Source organism: Oncorhynchus mykiss, chromosome 11 (genome assembly GCF_057628025.1).
Source record: "Oncorhynchus mykiss isolate SJ-2025 chromosome 11, ASM5762802v1, whole genome shotgun sequence".
NCBI lineage: Eukaryota > Metazoa > Chordata > Actinopteri > Salmoniformes > Salmonidae > Oncorhynchus > Oncorhynchus mykiss.
The window spans coordinates 13162193-13180861 of record NC_143032.1 but is presented as its reverse complement, the minus strand read 5'-3'; the positions used below and the strand labels follow the sequence as shown (position 1 = coordinate 13180861).

The following is an 18669-nucleotide window of genomic DNA, read 5'->3' as shown; positions in this document are numbered from 1 at the left end:
CATGGTGTCAGAAATAGGATCCCATCTCAGTGTGAATATTGTTACATGGAGTCAGAAGTGGGATCCTGTGTCAGTGTCCAAAGTGGGATCCTGTGTCAGTGTGCATATTGTTACATGGTGTCAGAAATAGGATCCCATCTCAGTGTGAATATTGTTACATGGTGTCAGAAATAGGATCCCATCTCAGTGTGCATATTGTTACATGGTGTCAGAAATAGGATCCCATCTCAGTGTGAATATTGTTACATGGTGAGAGAAATGGGATCCCATCTCAGTGTGCATATTGTTACATTATTAGGTAACACTTTATATTAAGGTCCCTTAATAAACCAATGATTAAAAAATGGTAATTCAATTATTTAAATATAAAGTGTTACCCATTAGTGAAGAGTTATGGTTTGGGGGGGGGCTCACCGGTGGCATGAGAAGCACCTATCATCCTCCCTCTGATCAATCCCTCTCTCTTCTCGTTGCGGACCACCTTGACCTTGACCTGGAGTTTGTGCTGCTGGACATAGCTGTCAAGATCTTCCTTCAGATCAGCTGTGGTGGAGAAACAGGACAGGAGAGATGCTTCCAGATGGAGCTGATATCTTTATCTATACATGTAGATCCCACTGCGATTAAAGCTCTATTTTCTATCTAAACTTACTCATAAGACCCTTGACGAACTTTTCAGTTGATACAGATAACACTCTTTCAATATGCCAATACAATACAGTAGCCTGCGTTTGTTCTCCAAGTAGGTCATTGAAGCACGCACACTGTAGACAGACACACATTCCATGACAGCATCCAATAATTTACTGGGCCTTGTTATGGTCAGCGTTGCTCCGGCGAGCCTGAACAAAACCAATAGATGCACAACTGAAAAGAGCAGCTTGCCTAGTTCACTGCTGTCATCCACCAGTATAATCTCATGCAGCAGGTAGGCCGGCGTGCGATCCAGGACGCTGTGCACGGTGCGCAGGAGGGCGGAGAACGCCTCGTTGAAGAAGCAGATCACTACGCTGGCCGCGGGGAGGGACAGAGGATAGATCATGTCTCGGCACCTGAGAGAGGGATGGGAGTCACTATTAACACATATTGCATGTTAGCACACAGAGCCACTGTAGTTCTACAGGGACAAACAGAACTAGGATCAGATCCTCTTTGATAATGGAATGCATACAACATCACTCACTCATTACGGTGTTCATCCATAAAATGATTCATTCATTCAAGGTTTATACAAATATGTCCATTCAATAGACAATTGCGTTAAAAAAAACCTGTCCAACACTCATGTCTTTATGGTATATGGTTCAGAAGTTAGACGTCTTACTCTGAGAATTTAGCATATTTATAGTGAATGGAATTTCATCACGGGCATGATCAAAAAGTGGTCACTGCTCACTAGAACTCTGTGGCGCTGCTCCGCGGCAGAACGGTGCTAACTTCAAACTAATGTGGCTGCAGGTTTGTGAGTGAAAACATGGGCTTTTTCTAAATGAAATCCGCAGAATACAAAACAAAAGAGGGACTACGGTCACAGCAAATTAACATTCTTATTGTATATATATATTATATATATTATAAGGTTTTAATATTGTAGAGAACAATCTAATTATTCATTCTATGTGATGTATAATGACAAAGAAAAAGTTCTGACATTTTTGTAGCAGCCTACCCTCATGCTCTGTCACTGTGCAGCTTCTAATGCAACATTTGGCTTGTGACTGTCACACCTACAGAACTTTCTACAACCTTGTGAAAGTTGTGAAAGCCTTACCCCGTGGACACGTTAACAGTTTTACCCTTTGCTATAAAATCCTATGCCTCAACTACTCACTCTCTGCCCTATCCTAACATGTCTGCAGAATTTACAAACTCTCCTATAACATTTACAAGCAACTCATCGCGTGTGTGATAACTCCAACCTCCCGGCCTACTTGTTAGGCACAGACCAGTGCGAAATCAATTCATCTCTAGACAGATGATGTGGCCTGTCCTTTGATTTCGTAATGGCCACAAGCCAGGCAGAGAGAGATTGACATGATTTCCCATTTAGCCTTTGGCTACCGTCGGCCTTCATGCGATGGCTTGTAAAGTGCTGCGTCAGCCGTTCACTCTGAATGGGTCAATAAACCCACATATATGCCAAGCACAAACACGCTGTCGCGCTCACTCACTTGTCGTCCCTAGTGTCGGGGAGGTCTCTGTGGTAGCCTAGTCGATTGCTGATCAGTACGTTGAAAGCATGCTTGTGATAGCCCATGTCACGCACCTCCTGGTCTTGCTCATTAAAAATCATTCCTGGAAAGGAAAAGATGGGATGATGAAAAAAAATGAATAAAGAATGCAAGTTGATTCAATTGTTCAGAATAGGGAGGGTACTTGTGGTAGTTGGTCAGTGTGAGGATTCTATTGATGTATCCAAGTTGCCATGGTAACATAAGGGGCCTTTGTCCAGAGTGTGAGGTAATGGCTTAGGTTTACTTTGCTGATGAACTCTGTGCAACCATGGAAATAACTCACTCAGCCAGCTGAAGGCCACACTCCAATTCAACAACATTTCAATAATGCTTTTTCATTGCTGCAATGAACCATTTGTGTGTCTCGTCGTTGCACCTGCTTTCAGACAGTTAAAATCACTTAATGCCAACCGATAATCTGTAATGAGTTACGGTTAGCTTGATTGTTCCTATGTTTCTCACTGTCCAACTATAAATGGGCTTTGATGTGGAAACGCCTAGGCTGTACTTACTTTTCACATCGCTCTCCTGTTAAATGTTTTATTGGTTGACATGGGAGCAAACCAACATTAAACTTCCCTTTTGGACCCATGAAGATTACAGACTGTCAAAATGTCCAAAACCATTCCAGAATTTGTCATGGGTACGATTGAGAGCTCATCATTCTGGGTGTATGTGACACTCTGAAGGTAATAGGCCTACAGTTCATAGGAGTTGATTACGATGCAGTTCACATGAGCTTCATTAATTAACTGACATTAATTTTGAGATTTTCTTCCAGGCCAGCTCCTTTACATAATCTGCTATGATAACATTACTTTTCATGTACACTATAAAGTTCTGTATAAAGATAAGAGTGAAATCATCTTTGATGGGGGTCGTTTCAAGTTTCATGCTCTGAAGGAGGGCTCACTTACCCATCTCAGGAGAGAGATCGGCCTGCTTGTTGCCTCCTGCTCCAGCTGCAGGGACTGCCGTAATGCCATGTTCTGGCCCTCCTCCAGGGCCCTTGGAGAAACGGGGTTGGAAGCGGTGGGCCTGGGGCCCCTGGATGGGCACATACCTGAAGGTGGGCCGGCCGCCGTCTTGGCCGAGGCTGAAGTAGAGGAAGAGTAGGACGGACCAGGTCACGGAGGTGAAGAGGCAGCCATAGCAGAAATAGCGCAGTGTGACGCTACCCATGGTAGCCCTAGCATCGTCGGCGCTCCGTGCTCAGGCCCCTGTCGAGGAAACCAGAGACAATAAAGAAAGGGTCTAGATAGAAGCTTACAGACCTGCATACAAGCAGTTATGTGGTGCATTGAGTGAGTTGGAAGCTTACAGTTCTGCATACAAGCAGTTCTGCAGTGCATTGAGTGAGTTCTTGAGTTTCTATGAATAGCCTGAAAGAACATATCATCGGGAACTAAATATCACCTGTCTTCTCTCAGGGAAGAAAACATGCACAATTTATCCTGCTGAGGCTTTTTGAAAAGAAAACGCTCTGTAAACACATCTATTTATGACCCACAAAAAATCCAAAATAATATACGCCTTATTTCTATTGCCCATCTCTGGCAGAAAAACAAGGAATGTCAGATATGTGAGTTTGATTATAATTGCGTGCGCTTTTTGGCACTGCATTCAAACAGATATACAAATCCTAATACAACAAAATAACCCAGCATGGGGGAGCCATCACAGTTTCTGTCAAATGAGGACAGCAGGTCAAAAACAAGGCTAGTCCTCTGAAAAACACTTAGGCCTAAGCATGATTCACCGGTGAACAGATGCACACGGACGTCACAGAATGTTCCTTTGCTTTGGCACTTAGTGGCTTGTTAGTGAAAATGGGAAGGGAAGATGATCAGAGGTGAAAGAGAGAGGCGATGAGTCATTAGAGAAGAACATTTGTTAGTGAAAATGGGAAGGGAAGATGATCAGAGGTGAAAGAGAGAGGCGATGAGTCATTAGAGAAGAACATTTGTTAGTGAAAATGGGAAGGGAAGATGATCAGAGGTGAAAGAGAGAGGCGATGAGTCATTAGAGAAGAACATTTGGGATAGACAAAAAGAAAAAGTGCAAAGCCATTAATAGATAAATGCAGAAGTAGTGCATGTGATGAAAGGATCAGGCTAGGTCTAGATGAAGTGGACAGACTGAGCTATGGTGTGAAGCTCACACAGTGTGCCAAATGATTCGGCAAAGAAACCAAGTGCAACATTCTATATGGCAGTGGTATTCAAAGTTGGGGTCGCAACCTTGAACTGCAGTGGGTACAAATTATTATATGGGACAATATACTAACATTTTTGAGAAAGATAATTAGAAAGATTATATTTTATTGAGTAGGCCTAATTTATTGGTTTCTTTTCATTTAGAAAATGTAATGAATTGAAGGTTATTTTGATGTAAAAATCTAAATTGACAAATGTTAAGGTTGTGTCATTAGATTTAGGGTTGGGTCGCAAGAATTCATTGCGGAATAGATGGGGTCCCCAGAAATTCTGACGGGAAAAATGGGTTCCCCGCTGAAATGTTTTGCAATGCCACTGCATTATGGTATACCCCATGGCCAACCTAGAGGGGTGAGCAATATGGCTTGGGTGGTCAAGTGGTTAGTGCCGCCACTCACAGCCCACATGTAGCCTACACTGCCTTTGGACCAAAGCAAAGACATTGCTTTAAAGAAGTTAGAATTTGTTTTTTTCATATGCACATCTATGAAGGTGGTTCTACAGTATGAGGAAGAATCTCAATACTTTGGTAAATAAACAAAGGAAATTAGGTTAGTTGAAATGCACCAAAGTGCTTGTATGACCTGCTGGACTAGTGCCCATTTCTGCTAACAAAAAGGCTATAGGCTAGCTAATGTCAAATGTTGATAGCAGAATTATATAAGGACAAAGGTCATTTGAATTTCACTCAGAAAAACAAATTGTTAAACACATCAGTGATTAGCCTAAATGTAAAACAAAATAGATATTTTGAAGTCTCTGTTACTTGATACCAGGACACCGAAGAAGCCACTCAGTTTCACAGAGACTAGTGGCATCACCACAAATTCAAGAGGGACAGAGCTAGGCTGGGAGAAGGGAAGTAAAAGCCTTGTTCACATTGGCAGTTTGAAGTGACCAAAATCAAAACATTTTGCTAACCAAAATGGACTTGTTTTTTTCAGTTGTTCTTAGACTTTGATCTTGAACATACAAAGCCACTGGGAAATGTTGATGGCAGGCATTGTTGTCACCTTAGCTTGCCACAGAACCTCTGAGTAATAGGAAGCATGAGCACCACCGCCAATCAGCCTCCAGCACTGTGCACATTCCCTTTGTTACTATGACAACTAGTTAGATTAGCCATGTCAGTGAATGACTGCTGTCTGAACACACACAAATCCGATTTGGCCTGCTGTTTGGCCAGTCAGTATTCCAAAACTGATTTGAGCATTAAGGCCTGCAGTGCGAACAAGGATTTAGAGAAATTGAGCTCTCTGCGACATGGTTAGAGGAGAAGTAGTCATGCTCCGGGTCCTACCCCCCTGCCCTGCCCAGGAATGCCATATCATGGGGCGGCAGGGTAGCCTAGTGGTTAGAGCGTTGGACTAGTAACCGGAAGGTTGCGAGTTCAAACCCCCGAGCTGACATGGTACAAATCTGTCGTTCTGCCCCTGAACAGGCAGTTAACCCACTATTCCCAGGCCGTCATTGAAAATAAGAATTTGTTCTTAACTGACTTGCCTGGTTAAATAAAGGTAAAAAAATAAATAAATTAAAAAAAATAAAAGCCAATGAGCCCAGCAACACGAGAGCCAATGAGAAATTGTATATTTCATCAACAATTAAAACGCCAGCAGGGGAAGATTTTACCCAGATAAGGCTGCAAACTTAATTATCGAATAATGATTCTTGCAGGGACATCTAGGCTATGTGCGTTATAACATTGAACGTCTAAATACAGTTATCCTATATGGATTACCAGATTCTGACACATTGACTGTTCATTCATTATTATAGCGTCCTTCTCCGTCCGACATTGTCTGGCAGCGTGCACTGCAGGCATTTTTCATTGCATAGAGTAGCATAGGTTTGTTTTTTATTCCATCCCATGCTTTTATAACCAAGGCAAAGGACAGAACTATTTACTTTTTAATGTGTTATTTCTTACATTATTAGTCCAGGAAATGTTTTGTGTTATTACATACAGTTGGGAAGAACTAAAAATGTTTTGAGACTAACCAAAAACCGTGGATAGATGGCAGCATTCGCCAAACCTGTAGGCGCGAACCATCACATTTAACCATGGCAAGATGACTGGGAATATGGCTGAATACAAACAGTGTAGTTATTCCCTCCATAAGGCAATCAAACAGGCAAAACTGCAGTATAGAGACAGTGGTCGCAATTCAACAGCTCAGACACGTGTCTGGCAGGGTCTACAGACAATTACGGACTACAAAGGGCAAACCAGCCACGTCGCGGATACTGATGTCTTGCTTCCGGACAAGCTAAACACCTTCACCGCCCGCTTTGAGGATAACAGAGTCCCACCGATGCGGCATGCTACCAAAGACTGTGGGCTCTCCTTCTCCATGGCCAACTTGATCAAGACATTTAAGCGATAACCCACACAAGACTTCTGGCCCAGACGACATCCCTAGCCGCGTCCTCAGAACATGCGCAGACCAGCTGGCCGGAGTGTTTACAGACATATTCAATCTCTCCCTATCCCAGTCTGCTGTCCACACATGCTTCAAGATGGCCACCATTGTTCCTGTACCCAAGAAAGCAGGGGTAATTGAACTAAATGACTTTCGCCCTGTAGCACTCACTTCTGTCATCATGAAGTGCTTTGAGAGACCATTCAAGGATCTTATCACCGCTACCATACCTGACACCCTAGACCCAATTCAACTTGCTTACCGCCCCAATAGATCCACAGACAATGCAATCGCCATCACACTGCACACTGCCCTATCCCATATGGACAAGAGGAATACCTATGTAAGAAGGCTGTTCATTGACTATAGCTCAGCATTCAACACCATAGTACCCTCCAAGCTCATCATTAAGCTCGAGGCCCTGGGTATGAACCCCACCCTGTGCAACTGGGTCCTGGACTTCCAGACGGGCCGCCCCCAGGTAGTGAAGGTAGGAAACAACACATCCAATTCACTGATCATCAACACTGGGGCCCCAAAAGGATGTGTGCTCAGCCCCTCCTGTACTCCCTGTTCACCCATGACTGCGTAGCCACGCATGCCTCCAACTCAATCATCAAGTCTGCAGACGACACAACAGTCGCAGGCCTGATTACCAACAATGAAGAGACAGCCTACAAGGAGGAGGTGAGGGCCCTGGGAGTGTGGTGCCAGGAAAACAACCTCTCACTCAACATCAACAAAACAAAGGAGTTGATTGTGGACTTCAGGAAACAGCAGAGGGAGCACCCCCCCATCCACATTGATGGGACCGCAGTCGATAAGGTGGAAAGCTTCAAGTTCCTCGGCGTACACATCACTGACAAACTGAAATGGTCCACCTACAGAGACAGTGTGGTGAAGAAGATGCAACAGCGCCTCTTCAACCTCAGGAAGCTGAAGAAATGTGGCTTGGCACCTAAAACCCTCACAATCTTTTACAGATGCACAACTGAGCATCCTGTCGGGCTGTATCACCGCCTTGTATGCCGCAGGGCTCTCCAGGGGGTGGTGCGGTCTGCCCAACGCATCACCGGGGGCAAACTACTTGCCCTCCAGGACAACTACAGCACCCGATGTCACAGGAAGGCCAAAAATATCATCAAGGACAACAACCACCCGAGCCACTCCCTGTTCACCCAACTATCATCCAGAAGGCGAGGTCAGTACAGGTGCATCAAAGCTGGGACTGAGAAACAGAAAAACAGCTTCTATCTCAAGGCCATCAGACTGTTAAATAGCCATCACTAGCACATTAGAGGCTGCTGTCTCACATACATAGACTTGGAATCACTGGCCACTTTAATAAGGTTTACATATTTTGCCATGCTCATCTCATAAACTCAGCACCAGATTTGCCAGTTTTTGCTGTGAGATGTTACTCCACTCTTCACCAAGGCACCTGCAAGTTCCCGGACATTTCTGAGGGGAATGGCCCTAGCCCTCACCCTTCAATCCAACAGGTCCCAGACGTGCTCAATGAGATTGAGATCCGGGCTCTTCGCTGGCCATGGCAGAACACTGACATTCCTGTCTTGCAGGAAATCACGCACAAAACGAGCAGTATGGCTGGTGGCATTGTCATGCTGGAGGGTCATGTCAGGATGAGCCTGTAGGAAGGGTACCACATGAGAGAGAAGGATGTCTTCCCTGTAACGCACAGCGCTGAGATTGCCTGCAATGACAACAAGCTCAGTCCAATGATGCAGTGACACACCGCCCCAGACCATGATGGACCATCCATTTCCAAATTGATCCCGCTCCAGAGTACAGGCCTCGGTGTAACGCTCATTCCTTCGACGATAAACGCAAATCTGACCATCACACCTGGTAAGACAAAACCACGACTCGTAAGTGAAGAGCACTTTTTGCCAATCCTGTCTGGTCCAGCGATGATGGGTTTGTGCCCATAAGCGACGTTGTTGCTGGTGATGTCTGGTGAGGACCTGCCTTACAACAGGCCTACAAGCCCTCAGTCCAGCCTCTCTCAGCCTATTGCGGAAAGTCTGAGCACTGATGGAGGGATTGTGCGTTCCTGGTGTAACTCAGGCAGTTGCTACCATCCTGTACCTGTCCCACAGGTGTGATGTTCGGATGTACCGATCCTGTGCAGGTGTTGTTACACGTGGTCTGCCACTGCGAGGAAGATCAGCTGTCCGTCCTGTCTCCCTGTAGAGCTGTCTTAGGCGTCTCACAGTACAGACATTTCAATTTATTGCCCTGGCCACATCTGCAGTCCTCATGCCTCCTTGCAGCCTGCCTAAGACACATTCATTCAGATGAGCAGGGACCCTGGGAATCTTTCTTTTGGTGTTTTTCAGAGTCAGTAGAAAGGCCTCTTTTTAGTGTCCTAAGTTTTCATAACTGTGACCTTAATTGCCTACCGTCTGTAAGCTGTTAGTGTCTTAATGACCGTTCCACAGGTGCATGTTTATTAATTGTTTATGGTTCATTGAACAAGCATGGGAAACAGTGTTTAAACCCTTTACAATGAAGATCTGTGAAGTTATTTGGATTTTTACGAATTATCTTTGAAAGACAGGGTCCTGAAAAAGGTATGTTAATTTGTTTTGCTGAGTTTATGTATATAATGGATTCTATCATATTCTACTGTATGCCATTCTGACATTGCTCGTCCAAATATTTATATATTCTTAATTCCATTCCATTAGATGTATGTGTATTGTTAGATATTCCTGCACTTTTGGGAGCTAGAAACACAAGCATTTTGCTAAATGTGTGTGACAAATAACATTTGACTTGGCATAGTGCCTTCAGAAAGTATTCATACCCTTTGACTTATTCCACATGTTGTTACAGCCTGAATTCAAAATGGATTAAATTGATTTGTCTTCTCACCCATCTACACACAATACCCCATAATGACAAAGTGAAAACATGTTTTTAGAAATTTTAGCAAATTTATTGACAAATAAATACAGAAATATATAATTACATAAGTATTCACACCCCTGAGTCAATACTTTGTAGAAGCACCTTTGGCAGCGATTACAGCTGTGAGTCTTTCTGGGTAAGTCTATAAGAGCTTTCCAGAGCTGGATTGGGCAACATTTGCACTTTATTATTTTCAAAATTCTTCAAACTTTGTAAAATTGATTGTTGATCATAGCTAGACAACAATTTAGGTCTTGCCATAGACTTTCAAGCAGATTTAAGTAAAAACTGTAACTCTGCCACTAAGGAACATTTACTGTCTCCTTGGTAAACAACTCCAGTGTAGATTTGGCCTTGTGTTTTAGGTTATTGTCCTTCTGAAAGGTGAATTTACCTCCCAGTGTCTGCTGGAAAGCAGACTGAACCAGATTTTGCCTGTGCTTAGCTCGGTTTCTTTTTTATCCAGAAAAACTCCCCAGTCCTTAACAATTACAAGCATACCCATAACATGATGCAGCCACCACTATGCTTGAAAATATGGAGTGATACTCAGTAATGTGTTGTGTTGGATTTTCCCCAAACATAACACTTGGTATTCAGAATGAAAAGTGAATTTCTTGGCACATTTTTAGCGCTTTGTTGCGAACAGGATGCATGTTTTGTTATATTTGTATTCTGTACGGGCTTCCTTCTTTTCGTTCTGTCAATTAGGTTAGTATCGTGGCGTAACTATACTGAACAAAAATATAAAACGCTACATGCAACAATTTCACAGAGTTACAGTTCATATAAGGAAATCAGTCAATTAAAATAAATCTGGCCTTAATCTGTGGATTTCACATGACTGGGCAGGGATTTAGCCATGGGTGGGCATAGGCCCAGCCAATCAAAACGAGTTTTACGACATACAGAAATACTCCTAAGTTTCACCAGCTGTCCGGGTTGCTTCTCTCAGATGATCCCGCAGGTGAAGAAGCTGAATTGCACTCTCCCTCAACTTGAGACCTCTGTGGCATTGTGTTGTGTGACAAAACTTCACATTTAAGAGTGTCCTTTTATTGTACCCAACACAACGTTGTAATGATCATGCTGTTTATTAAGCTTATTGATATGCCACACTTGTCAGGTGGATTAGTTTGGCAAAGGAGAAATGTAAACAAATTTGTGCATATGGAACATTTCTGGGATCTTTTATTTCACCTCATGAAACCAAAACTTTACAGATTGCGTTTATACACTGCTCAAAAAAATAAAGGGAAAACTTAAACAACACAATGTAACTCCAAGTCAATCACACGTCTGTGAAATCAAACTGTCCACTTAGGAAGCAACACTGATTGACAATACATTTCACATGCTGTTGTGCAAATGGAATAGACAACAGGTGGAAATTATAGACAATTAGCAAGACACCCCCAATAAAGGAGTGGTTCTGCAGGTGGTGACCACAGACCACTTCTCAGTTCCTATGCTTCCTGGCTGATGTTTTGGTCACTTATGAATGCTTCCGGTGCTTTCAATCTAGTGGTAGCATGAGACGGAGTCTACAACCCACACAAATGGCTCAGGTAGTGCAGCTCATCCAGGATGGCTGTGTCTGTCAGCGTAGTGTCCAGAGCATGGAGGCGCTACCAGGAGACAGGCCAGTACATCAGGAGACGTGGAGGAGGCCGTAGGAGGGCAACAACCCAGCAACAGGACCGCTACCTCCGCCTTTGTGCAAGGAGGAGCAGGAGGAGCACTGCCAGAGCCCTGCAAAATGACTTCCAGCAGGCCACAAATGTGCACGTGTCTGCTCAAACGGTCAGAAACAGAATCCATGAGGGTGGTATGAGGGCCCGACGTCCACAGGTGGGGGTTGTGCTTACTACAGCCCAACACCGTGCAGGACGTTTGGCATTTAACAGAGAACACCAAGATTGGCAAATTCTGACTGCCAGTAGCCTGACTGCCATTAGGTACCGAGATGAGATCCTCAGACCCCTTGTGAGACCATATGCTGGTGCGGTTGGCCCTGAGTTCCTCCTAATGCAAGACAATGCTAGACCGTGTCAGCAGTTCCTGCAAGAGGAAGGCATTGATGCTATGGACTGGCCCGCCCATTCCCCAGACCTGAATTGAGCACATCTGGGACATTTTGTATCGCTCCATCCACCAACGCCACGTTGCACCACAGACTGTCCAGGAGTTGGCGGATGCTTTAGTCCAGGTCTGGGAGGAGATTCCTCAGGAGACCATCCGCCACCTCATCAGGAGCATGGCCAAGCATTGTAGGGAGGTCATACAGGCACGTGGAGGCCACACACACTGAGCCTCATTTTGACTTGTTTTAAGGACATTACATCAAAGTTGGATCAGCCTGTAGTGTGATTTTCCACTTTAATTTTGAGTGTGACTCCAAATCCAGACCTCCATGGGTTAATAAATTTGATTTCCATTGATCATTTGTGTGATTTTGTTGTCAGCACATTCAACTATGTAAAGAAAATAGTATTTAATAAGAATATTTCATTCATTCAGATCTAGGATGTGTTATTTTAGTATTCCCTTTATTTTTTTGAGCAGTGTATGTTGTTGATCCATCTGCAGTGTTCTATCAGTGCCATTAAAGTCTATAATGGTTTCAAAGTCACTATTGGCCCTCATGGTGAAATCCTTGAAAGGTTTCCATCCTCTCCGGCAACTGAGTTAGGAAGGATGCCTGTGTCTTTGTAGTGACTGGGTGTGCTGATACACCAGACAAAGTATAATTAATAACTTCACCATGCTCAAAGGGAAATTCAATAGGTGCCTTCTTTTTGAGGCATTGGAAAACCTCCCTGGTCTTTGGTTGAATTTGTGTTTGAAATTCACTGCTCGACTGAGGGATCTTACAGATAATAGTATGTGTGTGGTACAGAGATGAGGTAGTCATTCAAAAATCATGTTAAACACTGTTATTGCACACAGAGTGAGGCCATGCAACTTGTGACTTGTTAAGCACATTTTTACTCCTGAACATATTTAGGCTTGCCATAACAACAGGGTTGAGTACTTATTGACTCAAGACATTTCAGCTTTTAATTTATTTGAAATACATAATTCCATTTTGACATTATGGGGTATTGTGTGTAAGCCAGGGATAAAAAATAATAATACATGTAATCAATATTAAATTCCTTCTGTAACACAACAAAATGTGGAAAAAGTAAAGGGTTGTGAATACTTTCTGAAGGCACTGAACAGTTGCTGTGGTCACAGACATTGGAAACTAAGGACCTGCCCTTGAGCTCTGACAGCAGGTCAAATAACAGGACTATCGGTGGTGGCTAGTGTTGTGACATTAGGCTGACTACAGTGTGTCTGTGGTTCAGGGGTCCAATCTGTCCCATTAATTCATGAATGAAGAAGGGACCAGTGCCAAAAAGCTGCTAACACTAATGAGCACACATAGCCTAATGCTACGTCAGGACAGTGAGGCCTAAATGCTCAATGCTTGTCGCATAGCTAGTAGGTCGTGAATGCAAACGGAGGAAAAATGAGGCGAGTTGATCTCGACACTGTCTAAATTGAAACGGCTTAAATATTGTGTCAAAGCAGTGCTTCTCAAGAACACTAGCTTTCAAAATGACTCTGCTGAATTTATAACCAAAATCGATATCCATTTCAGAGGAGCACTGGTTTCACACGGAGGAGTGGAGTGCTGAGAGGCCAAAGTTTCACAAGAAGAAGAAGATTGTAAATTAAAGTTGGCAGCGAGTTAATGGAATTCAGATGTAGCCGCCATGGTCCAGAGGGACAAAGCAGTTTTAAATTGTACCACAGAAAACAGAACAGAGCCTTGCTAATTTAGTTCCTTTCTGGTTCCAATTTAGAAAATAGGACAAGCAGCACAAGTGCAAACATACTTTTACTCTCTCTCACTGGCATAGTCCTGTCACACACCACACGAATAGAAATGGTAAAAATATGCTGAACTGGCTCCATAAATAAATATGAAAAGGATAGAAAAACAGAAATGCCAGTGTAGTCTGTGGTCTATAATTAGCCACCTGGAGCCTTTCTCCAGCTGAAACAGTAAAGGAGGGGCTTGTGCCATTAGGCTAATCCAAAACTGCCATATTGCAGCAGGCATTTGGACTAGACTGGAGCTGCCTGTCACCACCCTGGACCCACAGAGGGGTAACAGCACAGTAGACTAGAGCAAAGTTTAGTACAGTACACAGAGCACACTAGAGTTGAGTACACTATAATGTACTGGATTGTATTAAACTCTCCTGTACTCTACTCTGATGTCCAAACTTGTGAAACAGACATCTATGATTGGTTCAGATTTGGTCCAGTACGGACCAACCAAATTTGGTCTTGTTTGGGGGCAGAGCTCATTAAAATAATAGCCAGTGTGTAGAATATTACCCAAATATGCAAAGGAGGATATCACATATTTATACCTTTGCGTACCTATTTAGGATACATCACCACAAAGAGAATGCCATTCATAACCTTATGCATTTCTGTGTAGGGATCAGGGGCCAATTATGTTACCGGGTTTAAATTCACTTCACTTACTCTAGTTCAATAACCAAAATATATTTTTTCAATGTCAGTGTGTATTGTCATAGCTGACAACCCCTTTTTTCTGCAGACATCTTTGAATCTTAATTCAGAGAAAATATTATTAACTGTTTTCGGGAAAAAAACAGATGGAGATTTTACTGAAATTTTGTTACCAAACTTTGCATCTTCACAGTTGTTCCAGTAAATGTGTTTTTGTAAAATGTTCAGTGTAAATTGTTAAAAGTAGTAGTTGTGCATAGAGTTGTATGGTTTGTTCAACTTTGAAATCAATGGGGGTTTTTTTGCAAACATTTTAAGTGTAAAATCTGAGTTACCGTGGAATTTCCCTTATTGTACAATATTTGAATCACTAACCCAACTATGGGTTTAGTGCCAGTTGGACATGATCCTCGATTGCAGGCAGTTTCTTTCTAATGACACCTGGGAATGGGGCTCTTGTCTCTCAATATTTTTTATTTTAGCTGGCCGGTGCGCCACTCAGTTGATGAAAAACAACTGGAGATGCACTGCGCCTTGCTTCTAAAGCTGCCTGATCTCAGCTGACACAGTATGTCAGATTTCCCAGCCAAAACAGACGGTCACTGATCGCCCGCTTAAAATGTATGCACTAAAACGCATTCGTTGAAATTCTGCCAAAGCTCCATTTAATGTCAAGCTACTGTTCAACTCTGATATGATCTGCGAGGTTTATAGCAGCAGCAGGCACAAACACAACATAATTTGAAAACTGACAAAGATGTCACCTTCATTGAGTTTCAATTGCAGAGGTATATAAAGATGATGGCCTCCATGCGCTTACCACAAATTCCTTGTTTTGCCAAGTTCGCCTTATTGTACATTGCTAATGACCATAAAAAAAAGAGTAACAGAGAGCAGAGTATACACAATCCCAATGTTAGCTTCAAGATGCCAGCCATTTCAAAAAACAACAAATTTGATTGTGCTGATTTATTGGCACATTGAACCATATCGTGGGCCATAGTTTAACAACCCAGTTGATAGTCCTAAAAACAAATGGTGTCATCCAATGTTCCCTCGAAGCTGCGCCTCCCCCAGGACTGCAGCGCAGAAGAAATATCAGTGTGCTCAGAGAAGCACGAGACTGAACTTCACTCAACTTTCTAGAGTTTTACCCATTAGTTAACGCCATCAACGTTTCCTTTACTGTGGGAATTGTGAATGAGTCAACGGAATATTAGCCACTTTCAAAGCAACAAACCAAAACAAACCATAACCAATCAGAGCTGCAGTGGGCCATTGTCATGTATGGTTCTGTGCCATTCACTTTGAACTGGACTGTTTTTAAAACATCAGGGTCGTGGGTAGATGGGATTGTTTTTAGATTATTATTTTCTTTAAAATGTATTTAACTAGGCAAGTTCTTACTTACAATGATGATCACCTCCGTGTCTGAAGGACAAGTGTATTAACAGATCAATGTCAAGCTCTGCATGTTTCATGGAATGTAGACCTACATTGAACACCACACATTGGCTGCTACAGTAGGTTGAATGATAGAACCGCTATTTCCATGTTAAAATGTTATGGATGCATTTTCCCCATTGTTTTTGATGGTATGCTACTCTAACTTAAGGTGAATACAGCCTCAGTGCTCATAGTAAACGTGCGCCGGAAGTTGCACCAATCAAAAGATCTAGAACAGTGCCCATGCCATCTGGTATATTTTTCTGCATTATGATTAGGGCTGTCAAACAATTAACATTTTTAAATCAAGTTAATCGCAGGATTTGTTGTGATTAATTATGATTAACCACAAATTTAGATTTTGCTCAAATTGAGCTGCGATTTAAGATTTTTAGAATAATATTGATGTCTTGATTTTGACAAAGTAATATATATATATATATATATAGCCTGAAACTAATGGCTGCAAAATCGTGTACATGTTCCTTACAAGCTAGAATTTAGAATAAAATGACATTTAAACTTCAACTGGTAAGAGTGTATTTCAGCTGCTGGAAAATATATGGTTTGGTTCAATAAAAAAATATTCACACTAAAAGGTGTTTACATTTTCTCCTGCTTCAGAATATACAATTTCCATTGTCATGGCATGCTTTGTTCAATAGCTATCGAGGAGAGAAAACCAAATTTACAATATAAAACTCTCTATAGCTTTTGAACCAAGCATGCCATGACAATTAAAATAGTATATTCTGAAACGGGGGAAGATGGAAAGCATTCGAGATTTTTTTTTTTTATTACTTTTTTGTGTGTGCAATTCACACATAAAGATGTCGATTGTTCTCCTCCCCTGGTTTAGAATATAAGTCATGTTAATTTTTACAAAAGCTGTATCCTTTCTAGCCATGACAGAATTTCATGCTATCCCTTCTAGCCATGACACAAGTTCATGCTACTGTTACTGATGAGCGAAAACCGAATATCCAATGTAAAATTCCTTTACCTAGGTGTCCAACCATTTACACCGAGTGTACAAAACATTAAAAACCTTTCCTAATGTTGCGTTAGTAATGTTTTGCCTTCAGAAAAGCCTCAATAGCGGCTCTAAAATGCTTTCCTGAGGATATTTTGTCTCATATTTAGAACAGGTTAAGGACTTTAGCTATAACGTTAGCTACTTAACTGATCGGCAAACTTCTAACTGTTAACGTTAGTTGTTAGCGTGCAATGCAAAATAAAAGACACGCTCGCTAGTTAGTGAAACTTTGCTTTAACTAACACGTGAGTTGACATTGGTCACTTTAATTCCAGTCAGTGATCTCACTAGCTAATAAAACAACAAGCAGCTAACAGCTAGTTAAAATCATCAATCCAAACATGCTTGTTAGCGCGAGTCCTGACATCGCCAATGAGGATCGAGACTCGATGCATGCCAACATTTCTGAAAATAAAGTGTCACGTAAACTTACGATGCACTTGCTTCATTGACATCCCAATTTGTCTATGCTGGTATTGCAAATTCCGTTGGTTTAGGTACTGCGTCAACACCCAAGTCATACCTCCCCACCGCGGTCAGTACACTACACAACAAACACCCCCGTGACACAAAAAACTACATTCCATCCAAACCCGTTTCTAGCTGCTTGGCCATTCTCTTTGGTTTAAAACAACCCAATGCACCAAGTCAATAGCTATAGCTAACGCTAGCAACCTAGCTACTCTTTTCTGAGTTTGGTCAGAGATATTAAAAAAGGGTGGAGATAAGAATACCATGGGACATGACTTGAGAAACGTATACGGTCCGCCCAACAGACTATCGACCAATCGCGTTCAGGTTGTCATGGTGCGTTACGCGTTTGCAAAAACTAATCGTCAAACAATCCCTTCTAAAGGTGAGGGAAAGAGTCGAGAAACCTGCCTGTTTTCCTCAAAAGTACGTAATATCATGATTTCAAAGCTATACGATATTACAGAGAACAAATTAGTCATCCCACATCTCTGAAAATATGTGTAATGTTGTACTTCTTGTTCACGTGATTCGTGCTAATGTTTTATTTTTTTTGTAGGCGCCAAATTGACTCCCATTCACTCCGTGAAGGAGGGATCCCCTTGTCCCATAATCACCCAGAATGCACCGTGCGGCACATTGACGACGCATGGGCAACGTACACAATAGGCGCTAATACGAATCCCTTTGAATTCTCCATCTCCTCAAAAGTATCTCTGGCTTGGTTCTAGTACAGTGCAGTGGCTGTGCGGCGTAGGAGTTGATAATGCTGGATTACCCAATCAGATATGACTGATTCACACTGTTCAGAACAATCGAAACGCGAAAATGCCTGCAGTCGATGCAGCATTGCATTAGTGGAAACCAAAACAAGAGGGACCTACCTAACTTTGTAAAATCTAAACTATATTTCGCAACGGACAATCTATTTATACACTAGATTAATTTTGGGAGCGCGGTTTTGAAGCCACCGCGCCTCCATCTTGGCACTCCCCCATCGTTGTAAAACATATTTTGAAAGCTATAGAAATGCATTTATTAATGTCTACATTTGTTTTTGCAGAGTTTATTCTATCAAAGACACCTTAATACAGGGATGGGCAATTGGCAGCCTGTGGCCAACAAAATTTCACTTAGGGGGCTCTGACTGCATTGTGGGTATGGATGTGGGTACGCAGACCCATAAGCACTGTAGCCCCATCATGATGAGTTTAGATTTTTTGTGGCCCCCACCCCCATACAAATCCCTACCTTAAAGTGGCAAAATTGAACTTTTTGGGCGACCTGGTGAAAATCACATAGAAATGTGAGTTATAAATCTATCAATCTACTTGAAAGCAAGTCTAAGAAGCAGTAGATCTGTTCTATGTGCG

At 42.4% G+C, this 18669-nt stretch overlaps 1 protein-coding gene across 1 annotated transcript in view; it reads right to left on the bottom strand.

The window, feature by feature from the left end:
- LOC110535293 (polypeptide N-acetylgalactosaminyltransferase 11) overlaps positions 1-17601 on the bottom strand; it is a 46384-nt gene extending 28783 nt beyond the window's left edge. Inside the window, exons 1-5 of the mRNA XM_021620196.3 lie at positions 17259-17601; positions 3152-3454; positions 2172-2295; positions 886-1052; positions 415-543 (exon numbers count right to left, since the gene is read on the bottom strand). Coding sequence (XP_021475871.2) covers positions 415-543; positions 886-1052; positions 2172-2295; positions 3152-3416 — 685 coding nt within the window. The 5' untranslated portion in view covers positions 3417-3454; positions 17259-17601. The remainder of the gene's footprint in view (positions 1-414; positions 544-885; positions 1053-2171; positions 2296-3151; positions 3455-17258) is intronic.
- Positions 17602-18669: the final 1068 nt, after the last annotated feature.